The sequence below is a fragment of the Poecilia formosa genome, unplaced genomic scaffold (genome assembly GCF_000485575.1).
Source record: "Poecilia formosa unplaced genomic scaffold, Poecilia_formosa-5.1.2 Scaffold136, whole genome shotgun sequence".
Taxonomy (NCBI): Eukaryota; Metazoa; Chordata; class Actinopteri; order Cyprinodontiformes; family Poeciliidae; genus Poecilia; species Poecilia formosa.
Window position 1 is genome coordinate 50,329 of NW_006800075.1, and position 24,236 is coordinate 74,564.

Sequence of the window (24,236 nt, forward strand, 5' to 3'; positions counted from 1 at the left end):
TGAAGTGGAAAAAGAAAATCCCTCTCATTTATATTTAGTCTGTTTTCCGATCCCACTGAACCACACTTTCATCCCAAGTGATTCTACTTGTTGCTGGGCTTTACTAGACAAGTCCAAAGGAAGAGGCACTTGTTTCTTCCCCCTATAGAATGTAGACAGCTGATGATTTGACTAGTAGTGACTCTTTCCAGAACTGAGCATTGGCAGAGTCATTTCTGCATTTACGTTTGTGCACTTGCCGTTTCGCAAGAAAGCTATTCAGCGTTATTTGCTGACTTACTTTACTCACACTGTTTGTCTTTGCCTTGAAATGTCTTCAAGTACAAGTTTTCTGTGCTCAGACTTTGAGAAAAAGCTGCACTCGTGCTACAAACCTTGCTACCCCTCTTTATTTGTCCTTTTCATTAAAAAAATATCTCTACCTCAATGATTTTATGATTAACTGCATCTTGAGTGATAGCAACTATTACTGGTCATTGGTGCCATTAATTATGTGTATTCTCTTGTTTTCTTTCCCAATATTAAATAAGGGCTTCTTTCTGTTTGTGTGATCTATTGGACCTATTGGACCTGTTTGTTTTGTAAACTAAATTCTGATTGCATTTGTTGTGAATTGTTGTGAGCTAAAAATCTATTGAACTGAACAGAAAATCTGTTCAGTGAGGACAACATTTAAAGGTGTGTGGTATATCTTTGCGACTGAATAAATATTTACAAGTTTCATTCATTCATTTTTTTTTCCTTTCTCCAGGATCTTGTTGAGCGATCGCCTGTTTTTTAGCGCATTACACGCGGATCAAAACGCTCGCTTTTAAATATGCGGTTTTGAGGACAGAAACCCATTATGAAACAAACACAGTGACAAAGGCTCCATTCAGCTGCAATGTCCCCTGACACTGAGAAGAGGTCGCATTCCTCCATCCATGGGCTAATCGCTGGCACTGAACTCCGACTCCTCAGACGTTCCCTTTGCTTATTTTTTGTGTAATTGGGAAGACTGTCGAAGACTTTCCCCCGAATCGGACTGTGAATATGTTTGTCTTGCAGCCCCTGTTTCACATCACATGAAGTCATGTGAAAGTGACTGTACGAGGATGTCAGTGAAAGCGTGTTACTCCATCCCATGATGTGAGGTAATCTGGCAGTGGCAAATTACATTAAAGTAGCCGGGACGGCGGAGGGAAACGCGGAACTGTGATATTTGTAATGCAACTCCAACGCTTATGGGCGCACAAAGTACATTTAACATATTTATTTTATGTAAGAGGGATGAGAGCAAGAGCAAAGTCTGACTTGACAGCCAGCGGCCCGGGATTTAGTCAGAGGGAGAGAAGCTTAAGGGGGGCTCTGAGAGTACAGCACCAGGTGAGCTTTAAAATGATTATTTCCTACGTCTGGAGCGAAGTAAACAGCCTCAAGAGAGATACTGGTAATTGGGGGGATTGCTGTGGTTGGTAGATTGTTGGAGGTGAGTATTCGATTAGTCTTTATCCGGTCTAGCAGCCTAGCTGTCGAAATGCAAACAGACATGTGGATGTTGGTGAGTTGAGGTTGTGCCTTAGATTAGTAGTGAGCTCTAGGTCAAGAGGTTTTCCGGTTATTCCTAAAGGGATTGGGGTCAAGCGGTAGCCAAAGGTATCAAAATGGCTCTGTGGGGGAAGGCAAGAGTTAACCTCTTAATACAAAATTCAAAAACACAAAGAAACAGCAGAGACTATCTCTGAGGCTGAAATCCCTGTCTTTTTGTCTTTTCCTTACAGGTTGGAGAAGGAGCAGCAGAAGGTGGTAGGTTATCCAGGCAGCAGTTCCAAGAAGAGCTGCCAGAAGAGTGCCAAGGAGGAGAGAGGAAAGGAATCAAAGTAGCATACCTCCCGACAGAGACTAGGAACATGGAAACTGATGTCAACAGACGAGGGTCAAAACATGAGCAACAAATCCGATTTCTGGAAAGGAGAGATGACAAGGTTCGCATCAGACTGATCAGATGAAGACAAACACACTCTGACATGAGAAGAGGAAAAGAGAGACACACACCCCAACGTAGCTGTTGATACAGTACTGGTACAATGACAAATGAGGGGTTTCTGCCAAATCAGGACACACAAAATCTAGGGCATGCATGTTGTCGTTGTTTTTTTGTTTTTTTTTTAGTAAATTATTAGACTAATGTTTTTGTATCTCTACCAATATCACAGCATAGTGATACAGTTGGTGGCATTGTTGCCTTGCAGCAAGAAGGTCCTGGGTTTCAATTCTGGCATGGAGTCTTTCCGTTTGGAGTTTGCATGTGTGTATGCATGGAAGGGATAGATTTCCATCTGGTTTCTGTTTAAAAAAAAAAAAATACAAGCCAGCTGCAACTCATTAAAAAATTATAACACCAGAGTCCAGATCAACACCAAGAACATGGATCACACCCATCCTTAAATCACTGCATTGGTTCTCTTTTTGTAAAACAGATTAAAAAAAAAAATCTTACCAATGGTCTGTAAGGCTGGTTGTGGATCTACTTACATTTCAGAGCTGCTGGTCAGGTTAGCTGGAAAGACTCCAGCATGTGTTTGTTTATCACTGTGGGCAGGAGTGGGGACAAAATGGAAAAACAAAAAAGCAGCAGCAGCTGATTTTAAGTGGCCTCTGTGGGGCTTTAAGGATTTGGTGTGGATTTACCTGCTAGATTCTAGAAAAGCAGATGTCAATAAATCAATTGAGATTCACAAAAAGAAAAAAAGTGGAAGGCAAATAGAGTTGTCACAAGATACGCATTGATGTTTTCATTTGTGTTCACATCTGTCAGAGGTTACTCCATTATGCAATCACTAAGTTAGTGCTTCTTTGATAAAAAAATAAAAATAAAACAAAGTTTCTGAATCAAGGAAACAAATACTCGAATGGTTGAAATGCTCTTCACGGCAGGATGCCTGTAAGAGATGCTCTTCTTGATGTTCTGCAATCAGAAAACTCACACACAGGCTCCGTCAGCCTGAGATTTTGCACAGGATCTGGAGCGGTGTCAGGGTATCGGGCTCCCTTTGCAGGACCCTCGGTGTCCTGTTGCACCGTCTCCCCAGCCTGCGTTATCAGCCCCAGCGACAGTGTGGGCGGAGAGGCTGTGTGTGTGTGTTTGTTTGGCCATGAATGGTGGCAATGCACTCTCCCCCTGAATCGCCTTTTGTTTCACCAGGAACGCAGGCCTCATACACTTGACGCAATGAGACTGTTCAGGTTTCCTGTTCCGGATGAGACACAGTGTGTGTACGGGGCTGTGTGAGAAACAGAAATGATAATCCTTTGGGCAACTAAAACTCAAGTCTTTGAAGTGTTTACAGTAAGAGGGAACACAAAATAGCACCACCTCTACATGCTGGAAATCCTATTAAAGTGTGCTCCTAAGCCGCAGCTTTTCTTGAACATCTTGGCAAACGTGTGGCAAAGGAGAAATGGTTTGACAATAGCCCCCTCTAGTGGATTAACAGAATCATCACCAGGATGAGAAAAAAAAAAAACTTCACAGTTTTGGAAACCAAACTTTTTGCGGTTTCTTTCTAAATCGAGCAAGAGGTTTAGATCAAATGTGAAAATCACAAAGAAATATCGCAATGTCCAACGTAATCACATTATAGCTAACACATTTAAATATATTCTTTCAAAACTTTAGATGTTAGACTAAGGAAGTGCAGCTACAAATAACTGCAAAGGAATGAAAGGTCAGCTTATAACATATTTCATTTAGTTCACGTTCTCTACAAGTTAAAAACTAAAGTTTTGAGGTGGCACACGCTGAAATAGTGGGAATAGCTGACAAATGTTCAAAAACAATCTCCGTCTCAACAGAAGCTGGCAAATCAGAGGCTAAGTCCACTGTAAGCAGTTATATTTGAGATGACTGTGGCTCGGTGTCTAAAGCGGTCGCCTTGCAGTTTGAGAGCAGTGTGTTTGATTCCTCCTGTCACATGTCGTTGTGTCCCAGGGCAGGACACTTAACTCTAAAGCTACTGCGTAAATGTGTGTGAATGGGTGAATGTGGCCGTAGTGTTAAAAGCTTTCAATTGTCAGTATGACTAGAGAAGCTCAATGTAGATTAAGTTGACTTGCATCACTTGGAATTTGAATTTTTATGACAGATTTGCACAATATTTAAAGAACAAAGCGCATGCAGAAAACATAATAACAAACAGGGTGAAAGTACATGTACATGACGACAAACAGTATCAAAAAGACTACGGAAGAAAGCCAACAAAAACTGACTGAAAACCTAATATTGCACACATTTCCTCTGGACTATCACATGAAATAGACAGTCAAAATAAAAAAAAATGTAAAGCTGTACAAAGACTGAACTGGTCTTCCCGTTTAACTATAATAAAGCTTGCTTGGCATTTAAAGCTGTTATTTACACAAACTGCATTACTCTAAAAAGGACCAAAAAAAAGCGGCATTATTAGCACATAAACCCTTTAATGTGAGCCATTACTCCAGCATGGTGCACTCTGAGAGTTTAATGGAGCCTACAAAAGGAAGGTGGGTTGTTAACCTGCTCAACTGCCTGTGGGTCATTTACACAGTTAATGTTCTGTCAGTCTTACGTGTGTCTTTGTGAGAATGTTGTGTAGAGCTTTGGGCATCATTCAAAGTGATTTTCTGAATCATAGAACTAATTTCTGTTCATTTTTTTATTTATTTTTATTTGTTTCACAAATAATGCTGTAGGAAGAGTTGAGTCAGTCTGCTGCTCACATAAGACGGACGCGTCGTCACAATCCTTCACTGTTAGGGTTCTGTGTTGGTGTATCCGATCATTTCCTTGTGGTTTGTTCTAAACCTTTCTCTGTGTTCATTATATTGTTACAAGAGATCATTCCTTTGTGTTTAGTTTCTTGGTTGTTGTTGTGCTCTGTTTCTTTGTGCCTGTGGATTTTGTCCTCTTAAATCTGTGTTAGATTTTCCCCTTGGTTTGTAGTTTCTTTGAGTTTTATTTCTGCTGCCTTTGTGTTAATTAATCTTCCTCCCTCAGATTCTCCGTTTTCTCCCTGCCACAGCTGTGTATCTCCTCTGATTAGTTCGTCTGGTTACCCATGAACCTTTCTGTGTACCTTGGTCTTCAAGAAGGTATTTCTTCTCTCAGGTTTTTGACATCTCTATGGGAATAAATGACACAATGTTAGACTATACTGATTAAAACAGCTCTGAAAGCAATTGGTTACCCTGGATTTTATTTTAGGGGTGACCAGAAGACCTCTGCCCCCTGACAATCTTAGTATAGCAAATTTAAAAAAAAGTCATAACATAAATAAAATGTTGTCCTCACATATAGAGTGAGGTGGAATTATTCATTGGGAAAATGTAATTTGCATAAATACATTTATTTGGAACATAGGATTGCCTGATAGCAAATCTAACAGGATGGCAGTTGCCTCCTCAGAAATGTTTGCGCTGCGCCGAACAACAACAAAAAACTACATTACTTATTGTTTGTTGTGGTTGTAAGCATCTGTTAACCTTTATATAACTTACTATCAGACAAGCTTGTCAGGTTAGGATGATTAAAACAATAAGTCAAAGTACCCGGAAAGAACAAAAGAGTTTATTCGGAGCAGAGGATTTTTTTGATGACAGATCAACCCAACTAGGATACTGGGAGGAGATCTCACTGATACGGGCTCAGGCCCTCGCATGCAAAAGGTAGCAGCACAAAAGATAAGAAAAAGTCTGCAGACGAGGACGGCATCAGTCAGCCTGTCGGGGGGGAGAGACGAGCTGCCACTCGCCTCTTAGATCTGAACTGCACGTCTCTCTGGGAAATACCTCCGTCCGCGGGTCCGGAAAGGTTATCTGGAAGCACATTCACAAACGCACACGCTCACACACAACGTTTTGATTGCATTGTAGCGCTGAAGAAAGGCAGTCAATCACCAGAGATTTCCCCCGGTGTCAGAACAGCAGGAAAATGTCAGGATTCTCAGAGGAAAAACACATTGGTTTTAAACCGAGGCGTGTAATCCATTTTGTCTGCTTGTTTCTTATGAAACGTCGTTACTTTTGCATACAACTGCTGCACCGCTGGGACAGAACCTTCAAACACAGCAACCCTCAGTTTTTCCACAGCTGTTGTTACACCTCAGCTGTAGTTTTCTGTTCTGGCCATGAGAGGGCAGAGAGAGAGATAAAGAAGCCATTGTTCACTGTGAAGCCGGGAACTATGAGAGCACATTTGGAGGTCACTTTAAACTGAGTCCTTCTGATCAATCTGTCATTGTTTTTTTATCGTGCACACGAGAGATGATGACTGCATGAACTGTAAGACACTTGTGTAGATCTGACTAGTGGAGTTTTGCTTTATTTGGATGCAGGGCACACTTGCAGAATCATGCCATGAGGTATGCCTGGAGGCTTTTTGCTTTGATTTCGGAAGCACAACTTCCTTGAAAAAAGTCTTTCCACAAAAATTGGGAAATTCTTAACATATTTATCTGTATATCAGCTTCAGAGATTCAGAGATGTCCTGGTGATTCAGTCGGGCCCACTTTATTTTGTGGATGCAAAGTTTGCTCTTGGGGTCATAAGCTCAAAGGAAACTCATGAGGTTAAGGGAGTCTAACATTAAAACATTAAAAAAAGTTTTCTTCTGTGATGCCAGAGTTTCTCAGATTGGAGTTTTGTTTTTTGTTTTTCTTTTTTTAATTCACATATTTGTGGTAAAAAAAAAATCTGTGACTCAGTTTTGCACCTTCAAGGTAATTTAAGCATTGAACCAATTCACTGAAAAGAAAAACAATAACCTTTTTCATTTCCAGGATTAAGTGCATCATGAACATTTAGACAATAATTTCTTGACTATGCAAATAAGATGAAAACAAAGTCATTAACCTTCAGAGTTCTGGTTTTGTGTCCTATGAGAGAGTTTGAGTTAGCAGCAAATGCAAGTCAAGCAGAACAATAAAACAATAGCCTGGAACCCCACAAAAACATGCTCTGTCTTCAGAAACATGTTATGTTTAGTAGTTTAGTGGGCAGGAAAGCAAAGAGTCTGTGGGAATAAAAGGACAAAATCCTTTGAACATTCCTAAGCAGTTTTTGTGTGTTGTGTTGATTTTTTGAGCAAGAATCTAAAAATCTTTAATGTGAAACGTACACAAGTACAGCACGCAGCATTCTGTATCATTAAAAAAAAAAAACAACTGTATCCCTTTGAGCCCTAGAGGACAAGACTGGTCGACAGTCGTTCTCTCTGCTCTTTGTTCTAAATCTGCATAAGGGTGATTAGCGACGTGGCAAAAGGCCACTGCAGCTGCACAGGGACAATGGACGGCAGAGAGGTTTAAAGAGGTGACACTTTACTGTTGGGACCTCACCATTCATTCATGGAGGTAGGCCCCCGTGCCGCTGTGGGGCCTAAGCTGCCTGAGCTGATCCCTTCTCCACTCCAGCTTCCCCGCTTTCGACCGCTCCCTCCTCTCCTGCACCTTCCGTTCCAGCGCTCGCACTCTGTCCCGGGAGCGGCTGATGAATACTGGTCTGCACCTTTGCAGCGCTCCCTGCCAAAGGCAGAAACACATTGCTCTCTTTGACAAATCAGTTAGGGCGTCTCTTGAATTGCGCTTGGAGTTCTTGTTAAGTGTTTTTCTTTCAGTTTTTTTTTCTCTAAATATATTTTTGCATCATTGTTTTCGTCTGTGCATCTGACACAGACTCTTCTGCATTCATAACGGTAGAGTAAGATTCTTCTAAAATTAATGTTAAAATACATGAAAGTTTGTCTTTGTAGCGGACCCAGTGTGAATTAGCCTCGGGGGTACAAATGCAATAATGTGACAAATGTCCATTTCCTCAAAAGTGGAATAGGAAGCAAACATCCCATTCAATTAGTGGAGGCACTTGAAGAAAATATCTACTAGCATAAACGTGCTTGCTATATCTACGACCAGAGCAATAATTAAAACATTCTAAACATCTGGAAGTCTAACAAACATGACCGGACAAGGCTCCAGGATTATTTTACAACCACACAAATCAGGAGGAAGGAAAGAGGTGTCAAATAAAACCTCAAAGGCTAGCTGTTAGCAAAATATTCATTCTTTTTAATTGTTTCCAAAGAGCTTTACCACCAAATGGTGCTACAGATGAACATAAAGGTTCTAGATGAGATGTTTAAAGATTCCACTCCGAATAAATAAAAAAAAATAATAAATCAATGTTTAACAGATCATAACATATGCTTTTGTTTCTTTGATTTATTAACTCGTTAAGTGACCTCTGACCTTACCTGAAGGGAGGCACTCTCAGTTGACCCGTCATGATCTGGCATCAGTGAAATAAATTCAGCGTGAGGCCGCTTGTGATGCCGGGCTTCGCCTTTCTTGGAATTTATATATCCTCTCTCGTCCGTCACTTCTGAGAAAGAAGGAGGGAAAGAAGAAAAAAAAATCAAATAGTTTTGTGTTTCATTCGCACCTTGCTTAGCTCCGCATGCCTGAGCTCAGCGTGGGGTTGCTCAACAGCTCCCCAGGCCTGCAGCAACATTTTACTCCTTGGCTACTCTGAGCAAGCGTCAGGAAAATCTCCATGCGAGTAAACTGATTCAACACAAGCACAGTGTCGAACCTGCAACTTTTTCCAGCTTAACATTTTCACGAGGTGAGAAACGACAAGCATTAAAAAAAAAAAAAATCTTCCTGTCACGTCTGGTGACAGAGTTGTGTAACAATACCAGCGTTTCCCCGGGAAGAATCCGTGGAGGGCCTCTCTGAATCGCCACTTGGTGTTTTCTTCTTCTTACTGAGCTGCCTCTGGAGTTTGATGTTGGCTATAATCGCGGCCGCATTGAGGGCGAGCACTTCCTCTTGAGACTGATGGGAGTCAGGATCTGAAAAGCAGGAGGCCTTTGATGTGAGCAAACTGCGAGTATAAACAGCGGCAGTGGTTTGTTACTGGGTTCTGCAGTCAACAGGCCGATTTTGACATCATTTTAATATCCCTCTTCATTCTGCGGCGGACTGGATCAAACGCGGAATTTAAATTACGCCGCCTTTGGCCTTATAATTAATTGTCGACACTCTTAATGAATGTGATTAGAGGGTAATTAATAATTTCATGCAGCGAAAAGAGATAATAAATGAAGAGGCGCACTAGCACAGCAGAAAACTCCCTCCACACATTGTTTTGTTCACTTGAATATACAATTTCCTGTGGGTAATCGTTTTGGCAACTTCAAGCAATCAATTAGTGTTTGTGAAATATGCAGAGATTGTTTCTAATGTTGGACACTTTGCCATAATTAAGTCACAAATCGAGATCTGTTTGATAAACAATTCATTTGAGAGAAACAGAGAAATTGAAAGGATCCAGAACATCTTTTTTCCCCCCCCCTAATTTCAACATTATAAAAAGATCTCTTTTCAAATGCAGATTTTATTTACTAAAGGAATAATGAATGAAAAGAAAAGATCCAAACCAACCTGAACCCATTTTAAAAGGTAAAAACTGTCTCCGATAATCTTTGGCAAGAAACATTTGAGATCACTGACAGTGAGGTTTTACACTTCCTCCCACTTTTCTTTGCAGAATTATTTTAGTTCAGCCACATTTGAGCATTTTAATCAGACTTATGGCTAGACTTTGACTAGGCCAAACTTAAAACTTGGTTTTCTTTCAACACTACTGGCTTACTTTGGATTAGTGTCCTGTCACTGTGTATACAAAAGTGTACAATCAGAATGTACAGAAGTGTACATCACACAATCGCCATGGTTGAGTGTGTTGGTTCTTTTCTGAAGTGCTGCAATAGAGCAGAATGACAGTTCACACCTTTTGCTAAGTGTTCCACTTTTATCAAAAACATCTAATAACACTGAAGCAGTAAAAATGTCTGATCAATCATGTTTGATTTTCAAGTGGCTTTTAGTTAACAACATTGCAGTTAGATTTTAATATCTAATATCTGTGAACTAAAGAAAAAGTTTAAGATTTCTGCTTCAGATGTTTCACAGTTCGCACTGTTTATGCTGTGCTTTACTTGCGATCCGAAACAAGCAGGTGTCTGACCTGCTATACCCAAATTTACATCAATACCACACACAGGAATCCCCTGGACTTCCCAAGCACCATTTCAAACCTCGCACATGTCCTCATTTTGATCTGCAAGATCACTTTTTCCTTGCCTCGGCAGCCAGCTGACAACCAGCTTACAAAATGAAAAAAAGCATCAAGCCACCAATAAAATATGTTAGGTGTGGGCAGAGGCTGGCTCAGCATCAGTAACATCACCTCAGAGACATAAAAAGGGGTCAGAACGTGGGGCCTCTTTTTCCTGATCCTGTCTGGCAAGTGATACAAAACAATCTAAGCTTTTCCACCTGTCAGAGCTCTGAATTCATTCTCCACCACAGAAATGTCACTATCTCACTGAAGAAGCAGAATTAATTTATTAAGATAAAATCCCAAGCTTTGAAAATCTTACATCCCCTTTTTTAGATCCGTCACCTGAATATGAAAATAAGGTGGAGCTGCAAAAACCCACAGCTCAGATGAGACAACCTGTTGACCGCACAACATGCACCCTTCACCTGTACAGTACAGTCATAACCATAAATGTATAAATGACCACCGTTTATGATTTTTCTCACATTTTGTTATTATGCGCTACTTTGTGTCGGCTTAGCAAAGTCTCTCTCAAACTGTGGGCACCCCATAGTGGTCCGCAAGGCACTGCATGCAAATGACCTTTTATTAGCCCATGGTGCGACCTGCACAGTTAGCTTACCAAAGAAGTGTGTTTAAAAACAATAATGAAGAAGTGTCTTAAAACGAGGTCACTCAAAAGAAAAACTGAAGATACCAGTGGAAAGATTTGACGGAAGCCAAGTCATGCTTTCTGTGTGTGTGTGTGTGTGTGTGTGTGTGTGTGTGTGTGTGTGTGCGTGTGTGTGCATCAATGTGATGAACTGGTAACTTGTCCACCTTTTGCCCAATGACTGCTGGAGATTGGCAACAACCCCCATTACCCTGCAACGATAAGCGTTTCTAGACAATGGATGGATGGGTGTTTAGAAGTGAAAATGGGGCTGGAATAAATTTTTCATTCAAATCGATTTAAGTGTGTAGGAATATATTTTTTTTAAAAGAAGGTAGAAATGAGGGTGGATGAGCATGTTTTTTTTTTTTGTTTTTTTTGCATAGATATCAGTTGTTATTCAGGCATATACCTGGCAAGAGAGTTAGGCGCTCTCACTGCAACAGATGAAGGGAGATATTTTTTTTTATATAACAATCTCATAATCAACAAGACATCAAAGCTGAGGGACTATACAGATGGAGTGTAATATGTTGAAGCTACAAGGCATAAACTGTAAAAAAGGAAGTGTATATTTAGACACTGCGATGCTTTGAAAATATAGATCAAAGACAGATGGAGCCTGTATGTTGACAGGAACACTGTCAAAGTGGGACAGAGAAACCTACCCGGGGCCTTGATGAGAGTGAGACTTGGAGAGGCTCTGCGTGTTCCATCCACTGTCGGTGGCAGTCTTTCTTTCTCATTTCTGTTTGGTGTGAGCGTGTCAGCTGCCGTGGGCCGACTTGCTTCCTTCACTGCTTTTCCAGAGCTGGAGAAAAGGCGGTCGAAGTCCACATGATTGATAGAGGTGTCCTGTGGAGGGCCGGAGCTCCGCTTCCAGTCAGGCGATTGTGCAACACCTTCCTTGCTCTGCTTAGAGTGTTCAGTCAAACCGCCGTAGCAGCTCTGTGGTCTTTGCGGCCTCTCAGATCTTTGTCCGGCGGCCCTTGGTCGAGGCTCCAAGGGAGGGGATGCAACGGCAGGGGGGTTACTAAGAAAAAGTTTCAGTGTAGACCTGTGCAGGGTTTCGTTTTTCTGTCCATCTGAAGAGAATGTGTTTGGGGCAGCTGCACTCAGTGAGGAATTCAGGTGATAAGCAGGTACTTTATTGTTTTCTTTATGGTTTTCTTGACTCGACGTGCCGTTATTCTTATACAGTCCTTCAGTGTAGCTGTGTCTGTACTCTGGGTTCCCGGGTGTTATCTTGCCTGGACTGTAACTCTCCTTATGCTCTGTCACTTTAATGATTGTGGCCTTTCTTCGCCGAACCACAGTGTCCAAAGTGTTGCCAGAGGGTACGGTTCCCGGTTGACTGCTGTCCGGGGCAGAGCTTGATATAACTCTCTGCTCTGTCACTTTCACTATAGTAGCTTTCCTCTGCACTCTTACTTGCTGGGAGTTTGGGTCCATGGGCTTGCACTCTGGTGGGAGAGGAGAAGGAGACTTCCTGGATCGGGACCCGGGCAAGCTGGCTGATCTGCTCACTTTTCTGGAGGAGATGGTGATGGAAGAGATGCCTGCTATGTTCTGAGGGATGAGGGTGGTCGCAGCCGAACTTGTCTGTATGTGTGACGATTCTGAGCTGTTATTTGTCCCGTAAAAGACAGTGGCCTTTAGAGGCTGAACGCTGCTTGTTCTTTGCAGAGGAGTACGGGGCTGCTGGGTGTTCGTCGTAGTTGCCCCTTGTAGCAAACTGTGACAACCAGTTGGATTAGCAGAAGCTGTGCGATCAGGAGGTGAATGCTTAGTGGGTTCTGTGATTGTTTTTGTCATCAGATATGATTTCTCGTGGGGCTCTAATTCAAACCCCCTGGTGAGTTCATTGGAGTTATTTCCTCCCGAAGGACCTGACGCTCTGCTGGGCTTCCAGCCTGTCCTCAGAGTGTTCCAGCCGGGAAGTCGGTTTACTGCAGAGTGCTGTTTCGCAGGCCCCTGTGGATGAAATAAGATCACAGTATGCACATACCATCAAATTATGTAACATTCTGTCACATCACAGCCATAAATTTAAATGTATTTAGCAGCATCTTTTGTCGTAGACCAACACAAAGTGATGAATCATTGTGAAGTGGAAGGAAATGATCCAAGAGTTCTAAATAGTTTTGCATAAAATAAAATAGTAATAAGTGGAGTGCCTTTTAAATTCAGTTGCTTCAAGGTAATAATTTGCAGAATCCTCTTTCATTGCTTTTTTTCGCAGTGAATGTTTTGAGGTAAGTCTGTATTTGCCTTGAACAACTACAATTTTGACACATTCTCCTTTGCAAAAAGCACCCAAATCAATATAGGTCTCATCTAGGGAGGCTTTTTCAACGCTGTGTCCGTACACGTGGCTTGTGCACACAACTGTCATGACAAACTGCAGACACCACTTCTTTTGGTTTTCTTTGAACAACGGCTTTCTCTTCAATAGAATTCAGATTTGTGGATTGCAGGACAGATTCTCCATATTGAGATGTGAACCTCTCCTGCTCCTTTAAGGGTTTAAACACACCCTATGCCTCTATGGGTCCTACTCTGATTAATGCTCCCCTAATAATAAACCTAAAGTAACTAAAGGGTTAAAGGACCAGACAGTCTCAGGATGAAAGAAGGTAGAACAGATATACATGCCACACTTTTCACATTTCGATTTCAAAAACATGCTGAAATTTGCGCATCTTTCTTTTACTTCGCAATGCAATATTCTCTTCAGCTCGTCTGAAGGGAATTTGCTGTTTGCACATGACAAGATGTGGAAAAATGTGGACGGATAACATAGCAACACCGCTATAACATGTCAAAAATGTTGCCATTAATCACCAAAGTGAAATGGATTCAGTTTGGCACTTTGATCTAAGGGGCAAATATCTTCTTTCTTTTTTTTTCCCCCAACATCAAATATTGAAAACCTGACATGTTTTCAGCTGTGCATTTCAGCTGCAGGTCAGCTGTTTTGTTTGTTCTGGTGTCAGGTGATCGACTGCTTGCTTGACACAGTGACTGCCCCAGCAGCAATGGAAGGAGCTGCAGCTAAAGCCAGCGCACAGCGTGACTTATCCCTCACTGAATGACAATGAAACTCTTTTCACAACAGCAACTCGGTGGCAAAAAAGCAAAGATTTCTGTCTCTAGGCGTCAGTATTTTTGATGTTGTTTATAGCACTTAAAGAAACACTGATACGTTCTCGTGGAAATATTTCTAATCGGATATAATGCACAACATCTCTGCTCCCCAATTGACATTCTTAACACATATGATGTTAAACTATCCATCACTCCAAATAGATTGAATTCTCCATTATGGTGATTTTTAGGAAACTTTGGAAAGTGGAGGGTTGCTGGAAGAGCTAGTTAAATTGTAGAGTCTGTGCCTGCAGCGCTTCGGGACCACCGAATAGGTTGAGGTTCGAGGCGGAGGAGTTATGGAAATATTCGTGATGACAGTCATTGAGGAAGCACCAGAGGTGTGAGGTCGGGTTGGAGGAGAGAACTCTTTATTACATGACATCAAGCAGGTTGAATTCTAGGGAGAAAATGCCGAAGCGTCTCATTTTGCAATGTGCAAATTAAGTTTCTGACCCACAGCTACTCTGAATGTTGACTATATACCTCTAAAGCAGCAGTAGATGCTCCTCTGCAGAGTCATTTACCGGGTTTACTGGCCACAGACAGGGAGTGACACCCTGCACACAGATTAGATGTTCCCAAGCACTGTTTTACCTAACACGCCTCCAGATGGAGGGACATCCTCTGACTGCGCAGGCTTCGCTGGACATACAGAGGCTGGAAGCCCTCAGAAGGAGTTCACAGCTCTAAGACGTGCAGTTCATGTTCACATTTACATACACTGTTTGTTTCCTGTTTTAGGTCAGTTTAGGCTTCCACTTAAAATATTTCTGTTTGCTGAAAGAAAAATTAATGACGCAGGGATTTTACTTCCTTTCGGATCAGAATACATTTTATATACAAAACACAAAAGTCATATATTTTGTATTTTGTTAGCAGAACTCCTTGTTTAACTCTAGAACATTAGTTTTATTATTCACAAGCTTTTTGCAATAGTTAGCTGTAATTCTGGCACATTCATCTCGATCGAATGGGTGTGACAGGGGGCCAGGTTTGCAGGCTGCCTTGACAACTCTTTTTATTGCGCCATGTTGAGCAGGTAAAAATAACATAAGCCAGCAATAAAAAATATTTTTGCAAATATTTTTTATTGAAATGTAATAAGATTTTTGTTGCTTGGGAATGGATGGTTGGAATCTGGTGATTTTGGCCAGAATGGTAGTAAGTTTACACAAATTACTTTAAGAGGTAGTTTATAACGTAGATCTTTTATATTTTAACTCATAATTACCGATTTATAGGAGGTCAAACAGCAGAAGGTCAGTCCTTGAAAAGTTAGAAACCACTGCTTAAAGGAACCTTAAGCTTTGTGTGTGAGTGTCCTGTCAGACCAGCATGGAAATCAATCTATGTTTTCAAATACTGACTGAGGCATCAAAGAAAAATACAGCTTCAACCTTTAGCTTAAAAACATCAACTAACTCACCAACTTTCACAAATCCTCAGATTATTACTCCTACATTCCACCTGTAAAAGTTTTATTATAAAGCCTAGCTGTTAGTTTCATAAATGAGGAACAGATTACCTCGTTGTTAACAGAAGCGCCTCTGTCTGTTGTCCTCCTTGTCTTCACACCCAGTGCACTGGGACTGGTGTGACTTCTCTCCGACTCTGCTGGATCAAGGCAAAACAAATGCATTACACGCAAGACAGGATGTCGTTTTTCGACTTAGCATGTGCAAACACAAACACACATGCACGCACACATACACACATCAAGCAATTCTCTAACGACTGTATGGAAATGTTGACACTGTCAATAATTCACATGGGCACAACAACAACAAAAAAAAAAGCCTGGCACCACCCTGGAGTCACTTTCCTGCTTCCTCAAGGGGATGACTGCGTTGGTGTGACTGATATCCAATTGTGGCCCTTTCAGCTTGCCTGGCTGTGTTTCCACCTGCTGCCGTTACCATGGTGACAGGCCCTCACTTCGGGATAACCATGGGTTATCGCGCGGTTAATCTGCGGTGATTTCCATTTTAAGGGACGAGCCAAAATTTACAGCACGTTGTTGGACAACTGCACCTGGAGATTAAATGACCAAGGCCCATGTATTTTTTTTGCTTAAAAAATGTTCCTTCACTAATTTATTCATTGTTCCTCCTTTCTCTCGTTCGCTAACCGTGATTAAATTATGGGAATTAATTTTTTTCAATCAGCATCTGACATTAATATCCCAGGAGACCATGAAGGCTGAAGGACACATGGCAAATATTCTTTAAGATCCCAATGGTCAGCTTTTTACGGCCATCATCTTATTTTTACTTAATTATTACGTGAAAGTTCAAATACAGAATGCCTCATATTTAAGCTTAACATTTAATGAGTCCTCATTCGCATTAGGTAATTTCATATTTGCTAAATGGGATTTGTATTGAGGGATAGAGAAATTAATCTAAATTTAGCTGTTTCCGCCAAATGAAGACAGCAAGACATAAAATGCGAAAGGAGAGATTTTTAAGATGGAAAAATGTTGGCAGTTTTCTTTTTAGCAACATTTACATTGTTTTTTGCTTATTTTATCTTCAGGTGAAGATTTTACAATGCCCCACTGGCAACTGGTCAAATTCAGCTGGGGCTGTCAGCACTACTTTTATTAGTTTTAAAATAAATGTTGTGTGGCTGTAGCATAATTTCATGCTGAAAATTTTGGGGAAAATTATTGAATACAATATGAACATTTTCAGATACAAACTTTCATATTCATTGTACTTTACCTAAATTGTTCCATTAGCAATTGTGTTTCTCCAGGGAAATAACTTTTAACATTTTAACATTAGTCATTGTTTTCTGACCTTTTTTTATACATTTCTCTATCACTTAATTTTAGTCTGTAAATGTAGCCTTTAACAAGAAATGTTTACGTTGTCATATACGTTAATGGGTGGTAAAACTACTGCACTGTCTTTACGCAGCTTCTTGGTGCCGTGTAGACGGATTGCTTTGATTTCTGCCGGCGGCCCGAGTCTTGTCAGGATAATCTATGCACAAACAAGGAAGAAGTTGAAAGATCAAGCTTCTGATCAAACTTGGTGAGTGCAGCGCTGCTGTGTTCAAAGACGAAAAACTCTCCTTCTCCGATCAGCCTGGATCTCCGTTTATCTTCCTGACTCCCGCCTCAATCCCCATCCCGCCTCTTTTTCGTTAGCTCTTTAGGCCTGTTTAGGTTCCATTTACTTTGCCTACAGTGCTGTCTGAGTACTGTGGGACAAGAGTCAGGACAGATTATTTTCGTGTTGATTTAGAGAGTGACAGCTGATGACTTGGACAGCACTACTTAGGGAAACTTATGAGAAGCAAGCTGTTTGCCTGCCAAGAAAGTCATGAAATTTTCATTAAATAAGGCAGAAACAGGATCGAATTACTGGCTGGGGAATGAAAGAGAGATGCAAAAAAAAAAAATTAATAAAGCTTACTTTTCATAAAAACAGACAACCAATAATCTGGACCCATCTGCAACATATCCAGACAATTGGCTAATATAAGTAATGAGTTGAGGGTTTTGTGTTTTACTTCCTTCCTCTTCTGTCTGCTTTTGTCAAACTGTGAACCTGTCATAGGAATCCCTCCTCTCACTGTTAATCGATCAGATTGTCCTTTTAATTGTGTTGGAAGATATGATACCAAAAGACAATAATGTGCCAATAATGGAATTCAACGCTTTTGCCTGTTATTTCTTTTTTACCAGAGAAGTCAGGGTGGTACAGATTTATTTCCCTGACATGTCACAAAAATTTGACCACATCAGTTTGGCAGCTTTAGTATTGAATACTAGGAAAAACACAGAATCCTGCAATGATACAGCTAAATGCATACACACCTTTAGAACAGTGTGTGTCTTCATTCTTTTGAAATGCTGGAGTGATGGGCTGTTTCAGTTTCACCTAGAGGCAAAAAAAGAGAGAGAAGTTTGTATTGGAATAAAAATGTTCTCCACCGATAGATTTAAAGGTTTAAAAAAGAAGACTTTTGTACAACAATCGATTATGACTGTATGTAACATTTGCTGGTTGACTGGGCAGTCGGAAGAAAAGGGATTCGCTCTGCACATCAGTTCAATCAAACCCCCCCCCCCCCTCGCCCCGCCCCCTGTATTGCACTGCAAATTATTGATTGTGGAGACGTATTATAAGTTAACTGGATAATGCTGTGCTCTCATTGATTCAACTTTGTACATTTACTCGCATCCTCTCTGGGAGCTAAGCTCAATCTTTGCCTTTTCAGCTCCAAATTAGTCGTAAAGCTTTCGAGAAAGCGTCGAGATCCTGTCGAGTCGGCTGTTTTCAAAGGACGCCTGAGCTCTTCCATCTCCCTGAGTAACTCAGACTCTACACTACAAATGGCCCTGTCTGGCGCTACTACGCTCTGCCTGGATCCAAACCACCATCACCTTCGCAGCATGAGCCTTCGCTGCCTCACAAATATTACAAAATCAGAGCAACACAACCTGAGGGGATATCTTGTTACAGATTTGGGTTAAACAAGCTCAAAATCTTTACAAAATGCTTTCTTTTTTCCACAAAGGGAATATCCTCAAAGGTACAAAAGTTGTTCAATAAAGTAACTGATAATGATATTCTATGTCATGCTAATCAATGGTTATCCAAACTAATAGAGTAGAGAAAATCAAAGGATGCAGCTGAAACAGACGTAGTAAGATGAGAAAAATCAATAATTATGATGCTTCCAGTTTGTCATATATATTGTCTAAGGTTTTGGAGCTGTCTTTCCCTGAACACATTAACAAAGCTGCTTTTTACATAATTGTATAATGTGCCTAAAACATGTGTTTTTGTAATAAGTGTTTGATGAGATTATTGGGTATTTCGACAGTCCAAACTGACTAAGAGACACATGACATCACCATTCCAAATTCAATTAAATTTAAAAATACTTTATTTGTCCCAACGGGGAAATTAACTGTTGTCATAACTGGTGTCATTCAAGGATCTTCAAAGAGTCATTGTGGATGGTGATTCTGTCGGCAATGAGCCTCATCAATTGCTCCATGTGTTTGCTCTAAGTTTGCATATCTCTGATATTTAAAGATCAAAAGGGAGACAAAACAGTGAATAAAGAGTCCAATTTAGCTGCTCCTGTGTAAGTACAGTTATTGCAAGATGAAAATGTTAAAGATGTATTTCTTTTGGTCATTTTGTACCTTCCAGCCTTCCTTCTTGTGTCTTTACAATCCATATTATTTTTATTTCAGCTCATTTCTCTTTAAATGGCTCCTTTAAGACTTCTGTAAAAGACAGCTCATTGGTCAAATCTGACAGAGTTTTTATAAGTTTGAGGTGTGCTAAGCTGTTAATATATGAATGTGCTTCATAATGGGGTCTTTAAATAAAGGCTTTAAACATTGAACTATAAATTAGTTGTTTAAAGAAGTTAACTAACAGTAACTGCTGTTCCTTAACAGCAATTAATTTTGGAACAGGTATTTTGATAGTAGGTATATTTTTATGAGAGGCAGAATGTCAACCAGAACAGGAAGACAAAAGAAATTTTAAATTTGAACCCGAAGTAAAACTTGACTTTCAGCTTTGGCCCAGAGGGTACACACAGCAATTCCTGTATTTGGTCAATATGTTTGCACACATCTCAGCAGGGATTGTGACCCACTCCTTTGGACAGAAGCTCTGGAAATCCTTTTGCTTTCTTAGCTGCTGCATTATGGCAACTCAAAGCTTTAGCTTCTTCCTTAGATTTTCTGTAAGATTTAGAGTTTGGCTATGCAGCTCTATGACCAAAATGGAATTATTGGCATTTTGGACACACCGTGTCTCCATAGCAATAATTAGACCCCCTCTACAAGGGTCTAATAATTCAACTAATTATTAATTTTCAACTGGTTGTTTGGGAGCGATGGGAGAATAAAAACAACTTTTTCTGTACTGCCATGACAAACATGACTAACATGTGTCTGCTACAGTCTACTGGAACTGAGAGCTCTTATCAGAGAGCATTGTTTGTGACATTGTTTTTTGACAACAAAGACTTTTGATGGGTGGAAATGGAAATCACCTCATGCACACTGTCAAGTATGATGGATAATCTATGGTGCTGTGGGTCTGTTTCTCTTCCAAAGGCCTTGGAAATGTTGCTAGAGTGCACACTATTTTGAATTCTTTGAAACACCAAAATATTTTAAATAAAATTCTGCATATTCGGTATTTCTCTTTGTTCAAAACATGGCATGCTAATGTGGCTAAGTTTATGTCTGTTTTAGTCTTGACTTTGGTTTCATTTGACCACAACATTTCCGTCTTCTCTGTTATTCTGCATATTGATTATTATTTTATATTTCTTACATTTCCAAATAGTCATATCAGTCCAAGTTAATGTTCGCTCTCACCAAGCTTCTTGCTCATGGTCTGCCATAGCTTTGTAGCCTAGAGGAGATCTGTTATATGTTTCCCCCTGGTGTCCTGTGACAGCTTTTTAGTCTTTCCCACAGTGATGGAAAATTGGCATAGCACAAACTTCACATGTTACATGCAAAATACATAATGGGCTGGAATCAGGAGGATCTGAAATTATGCACTTGTTTGACCAATATAATCTGTGACCCACATGAGTAAATATCCTAAATAAATAAATAAAATCAAAGTATGTCTTATATATAATGTGTTTTTGTTTTGTTTTGGGGTTTTTTGTCGGTTGATCATTTGTCTTTTACCAGTAAAATGAAACTAAAGAACAAAATTCAAAACTTCAGAATAAGCACAAGTCAAACCCTTCTTCCCCGACCCCTTTCTCAAGAAGCTAAAACAATTCAGAGAATGTTAGGGAAAACTAGAAGGAGAGTGTGCATGATTTAATCCACTGTTAGTTACAGGGTTTGTGTCTATCTTACTTGGCCACCTGATGCGTCCAAGTGCTGGTTTTGGGCGCAAGTGTTCCCCACCATCATTACTCTTCTCTGGATTGGCAACCAACCAATTTTGACTGGAGCAAGATAACTGAGCTGAGCTTGTTCCTTTGATGGCGAATTCACGATGTGAGCTTTCTCCCAGCCTCCCTTGCGCTCTGGAGAGGGAAACCACACAGTTTGGAGGGACTCCTGGCTGCTGGGTGAGCTCTCACATGAAGACGAGGCTGCGCTGAAGGAAGAAAAGCCCGTCTGCCTCCATGCTCTTCCTGATGCTTGTCCCTCGAGAACAGGCATGGATGCAGTCCGATCGTCCAACGATGCATTGTGAAATGGTGATTGGCCTTTGCTCTGCATTGTCTTGAGGTGCTCCAGCCAGAAGTCCAGCTGGCGCCCCTCAATGGCGCTCTGCGGCCGAGGCGCAGGGGAAAACAGAGATCTTCGAGGTAAAGACTCTTCTCCTGACGTAAAGCTCTCCCAATAGGACTCGTCTCCTGACCTTCTCCAGCCCGGAGCCCTCCTTGGGTGGGCAGCTGGCTTGCGGAGAGTCATCTCTCGGGATCTCAAGTAACCACTTTCAGGTCTTGAATTTCAACCAGTAAATTAAGCCCTTTTACATAGAATCCATTTGTGAGTTTAGGCATAAATATTTGGACACACTCTCGAAGGGATCCAAGTAATCCTGAGCAAGAATTAGCAACAGGTCATCTTTCCTGTTGATCTGTTGTGATAAGATATAAGACATTTCAGGTTACTATACCAGTGACTATACCAACAATTCCCTGCATCTATAAGATCATGTTTCTAATACTCACCAAATACATCCCTTTTTTTCTCTTGACTCCAACTCTTCTCAGTCCAAAGCTCTTGGGAAGCAAACACTGTCTGTCTTGGTGTAAAGTAGGTGCTGGTGGGTACTGTCTCCAGTCAGGCATGTAGCAATGTGAGGGATGCTTTGGCAAACAAAAGAGTTACTGAGCACAACAGCTGAACAGCCAATGAAGCAGGAAAAAGAGAAAGACACGGAGGGATGGGCTTGCTGGTGGAGAAAGAAAGAAAACACTTGTTGACTCAATGCATGCTCATCTAAAGGAGGACAGTAATCAACGTTGAAATTGGGATACCGTTTCTTAAACCAAAAACCATACAGAACACTGAATGCTTGTGAGGTGTTGTCACAAATCGAGGTGTATTTCTAATTAGTAGATTATCCGTGTTATTCCATGGCTTGCTTTCTGCGTCATATTTTGTCTCTGGTGAATCCCCATCTTCTTTCTCCCCCCGTCTGTCTGTGATCTCGTGGTCAGTGTCTGATGATAAGCGTTGTCACCCTCAAGCCTCCATTTGAGCCGTGTGACTCCAGCAAGACCGTCTTAAAATGGGCCAGTGTCTTCTTAGATAAGCAACTGTGACCCACATGATGTCCCATGCGGCATGTGGAGGCAGAAGAATTCGGCCCAGCCAATGTTTCTGTTTATTTTATTTCTTCGCAATAAAGAGAGAATGTACATGGGTTCATAAAAAAGAGATGCAATTATTTCCCTGAGAGCTTTTGGAAAGGAACCAAGTAGCAATGGGTCGATAAAGCAACAAAAGTTAACCAAAACATTATTTAAATCTTCAGAAGAGGTTGTTTTAAATAATTTTTATTCAACCAAGATTTTAAATTAAATCTGTTTTTGTCAACATTTAATAAAAAATAAGCCTCGTTGGAACATATTTATACCCTCCTCAATCATACAAACAAATGGCATTCAGGAATTATTTTCATTATTTATTTTTGGTGATGAGCTAGAAGTATTTGAGATTAGAAGGCCTCCTTATCATCACTCAAATCTTTTGCTTCCTCAACAGATATTCCATCAGATTCAAGATGGGACTCTAAAAAGTTAGAATAATCATTGATCACTTTAAAAGATGACTTAAAACCTTAATCTCTCAGGGGGCATAAAAAAATTACTGTCTTAGCTGTTTGTTATTCCCTTCACCTGCCAGTGGTAATAATGTTATGCCTCGACAGAGTAATTTTGAAAGTAGTAACGCCCTCTACTGGAAAAACACCAACACAGCAAGTGAGGGTGTGAAGGTCATGCAGCTGAGAGACTTCAATGAAGCACAGGATGGACCCAGTAGGGTTATCCATTCTGCAAACCAGATGAATAAAGATGAATGAATTCAAATGTGTGGACCAGGTGCATCTTTCTTAAGGTTTGTTTAGCAAATCACAGGAGAGAAATCCCTTATTGGCTCAGGAGATAACAGGCTCGCTTGGATACCTCTACTCTGCCAGCTTCACACCAGAAAAGTCAGATATTGGTGTATGCTCTATGCATTCTAATTCAGTGTTTGAATGTTTGCGATTGGAAGTTTTCTGACTTTCTGAAAGTGTTTCAAAGTTTTCTTTGCACTTTAGTTGTTTTTTTTTTCCTCCCCACCATCTGTTAGTAGCTGAATATTGTGTGGTATTAACTTGAATTGAAAAGTGTCAGATTTGAAAACATCTGTTCTATTTGTTCATATGCATTTAGCTAAATGACTTTGCACAGTTTTTTATCTTGAACAAGCTGCCAACAGAGTGCCTACAGATCTAGTTCAGAATTGTTTTGTGTCAATAACATATAGACAAAAGTTCACTGGTATACAGGATGTGCAGAATTTGGATGTGAGAAGCAGAATTTGAGGTTTTTGTAAGTTGGTGCAACATTCCAGTCCCCTTTCTCATTAACCTGGTGAATGTGCTGCTGATGTTTTGTTTGTTTCAAGTGTGGCTTTTTATAAATCCAGTAGTTGTAGCTCCTGTCCTGCAAATGTTTCAGTGTGTTGGCCCTGGAACCACCAACTCCAGTCATAGTCTTAGCCTTGTAAGATTCCCAAAACACTTTTAAATGGACTTTGTATCACAATCCTCTCAAGCACTGCAGTTATACATGGTGTGTCCTTCCACTAAACTTTCCATTCACTTTGGATACAGAGCACTAGGGTTAGAGTCACATTTGAGAAATATACTCTTGGTGTTGGTTTTTAGAAATAAATATTTGAACATTTTCACTGTGTGAAATGATATAACACATAGATTTAATTTTTGTATTAAAATATACATATTTTTGTTATATTTTTTGATACTTTAATTTAGTGGGAAGAAGTCATACATGCATAACATTGCATGTCTATGAAACAACGTTAAAAGCAACGATTATTTGCTTATGTTTTCAGTCATGCAGTGTCAGTCACACTTTTCAGAGCAGTACAAGTCGAGCAGGATGCCTCCTGCATGAACGCCTACTGAGTGAAAAAGTTGTGTTCCTTTCCTCCCCCTTGCGGAGCGTCCTGTCACTGTTGGAAAATGGCTGCTCGGAGCAGCTCCCCAAAGCTCAGAGAAAACTGAGGGGGAGAAAAAGTCTGTTTTGAAGTCAAAAA

General features: G+C 40.6%; 1 protein-coding gene and 1 long non-coding RNA gene across 5 annotated transcripts; one reads left to right on the plus strand and one right to left on the minus strand.

Moving 5' to 3' along the window:
* Positions 1–5,344: 5,344 nt before the first annotated feature.
* Positions 5,345–24,190, minus strand: cunh10orf90 (chromosome unknown C10orf90 homolog). Of its 4 annotated transcripts, XM_016676602.1 has the most exons (10): positions 24,103–24,190; positions 21,635–21,772; positions 20,805–21,540; positions 17,766–17,829; positions 15,465–15,553; positions 11,458–12,763; positions 8,708–8,863; positions 8,264–8,391; positions 7,353–7,535; positions 5,745–5,832 (listed from the first exon to the last, which is right to left on the minus strand). In XM_016676602.1, exons 3-9 carry the CDS (start codon positions 21,369–21,371, stop codon positions 7,356–7,358), a joined length of 2,490 nt encoding a protein of 829 aa, XP_016532088.1. In that variant the 5' UTR covers positions 21,372–21,540; positions 21,635–21,772; positions 24,103–24,190; the 3' UTR covers positions 5,745–5,832; positions 7,353–7,355. The 4 variants fall into 4 exon arrangements, with proteins under 4 accessions (XP_016532090.1, XP_016532088.1, XP_007562450.1 ...); XM_007562388.2 differs by lacking the exon at positions 24,103–24,190 and having other exon boundaries at positions 15,465–15,550; positions 21,635–21,859; XM_016676603.1 differs by lacking the exon at positions 24,103–24,190 and having other exon boundaries at positions 5,751–5,833; positions 7,358–7,535; positions 21,635–21,861.
* Positions 5,840–6,937, plus strand: LOC107837361 (uncharacterized). The gene is made up of 2 exons (XR_001663384.1): positions 5,840–6,255; positions 6,325–6,937. It is a non-coding gene; the product is annotated as an uncharacterized LOC107837361 (long non-coding RNA).
* Positions 24,191–24,236: the final 46 nt, after the last annotated feature.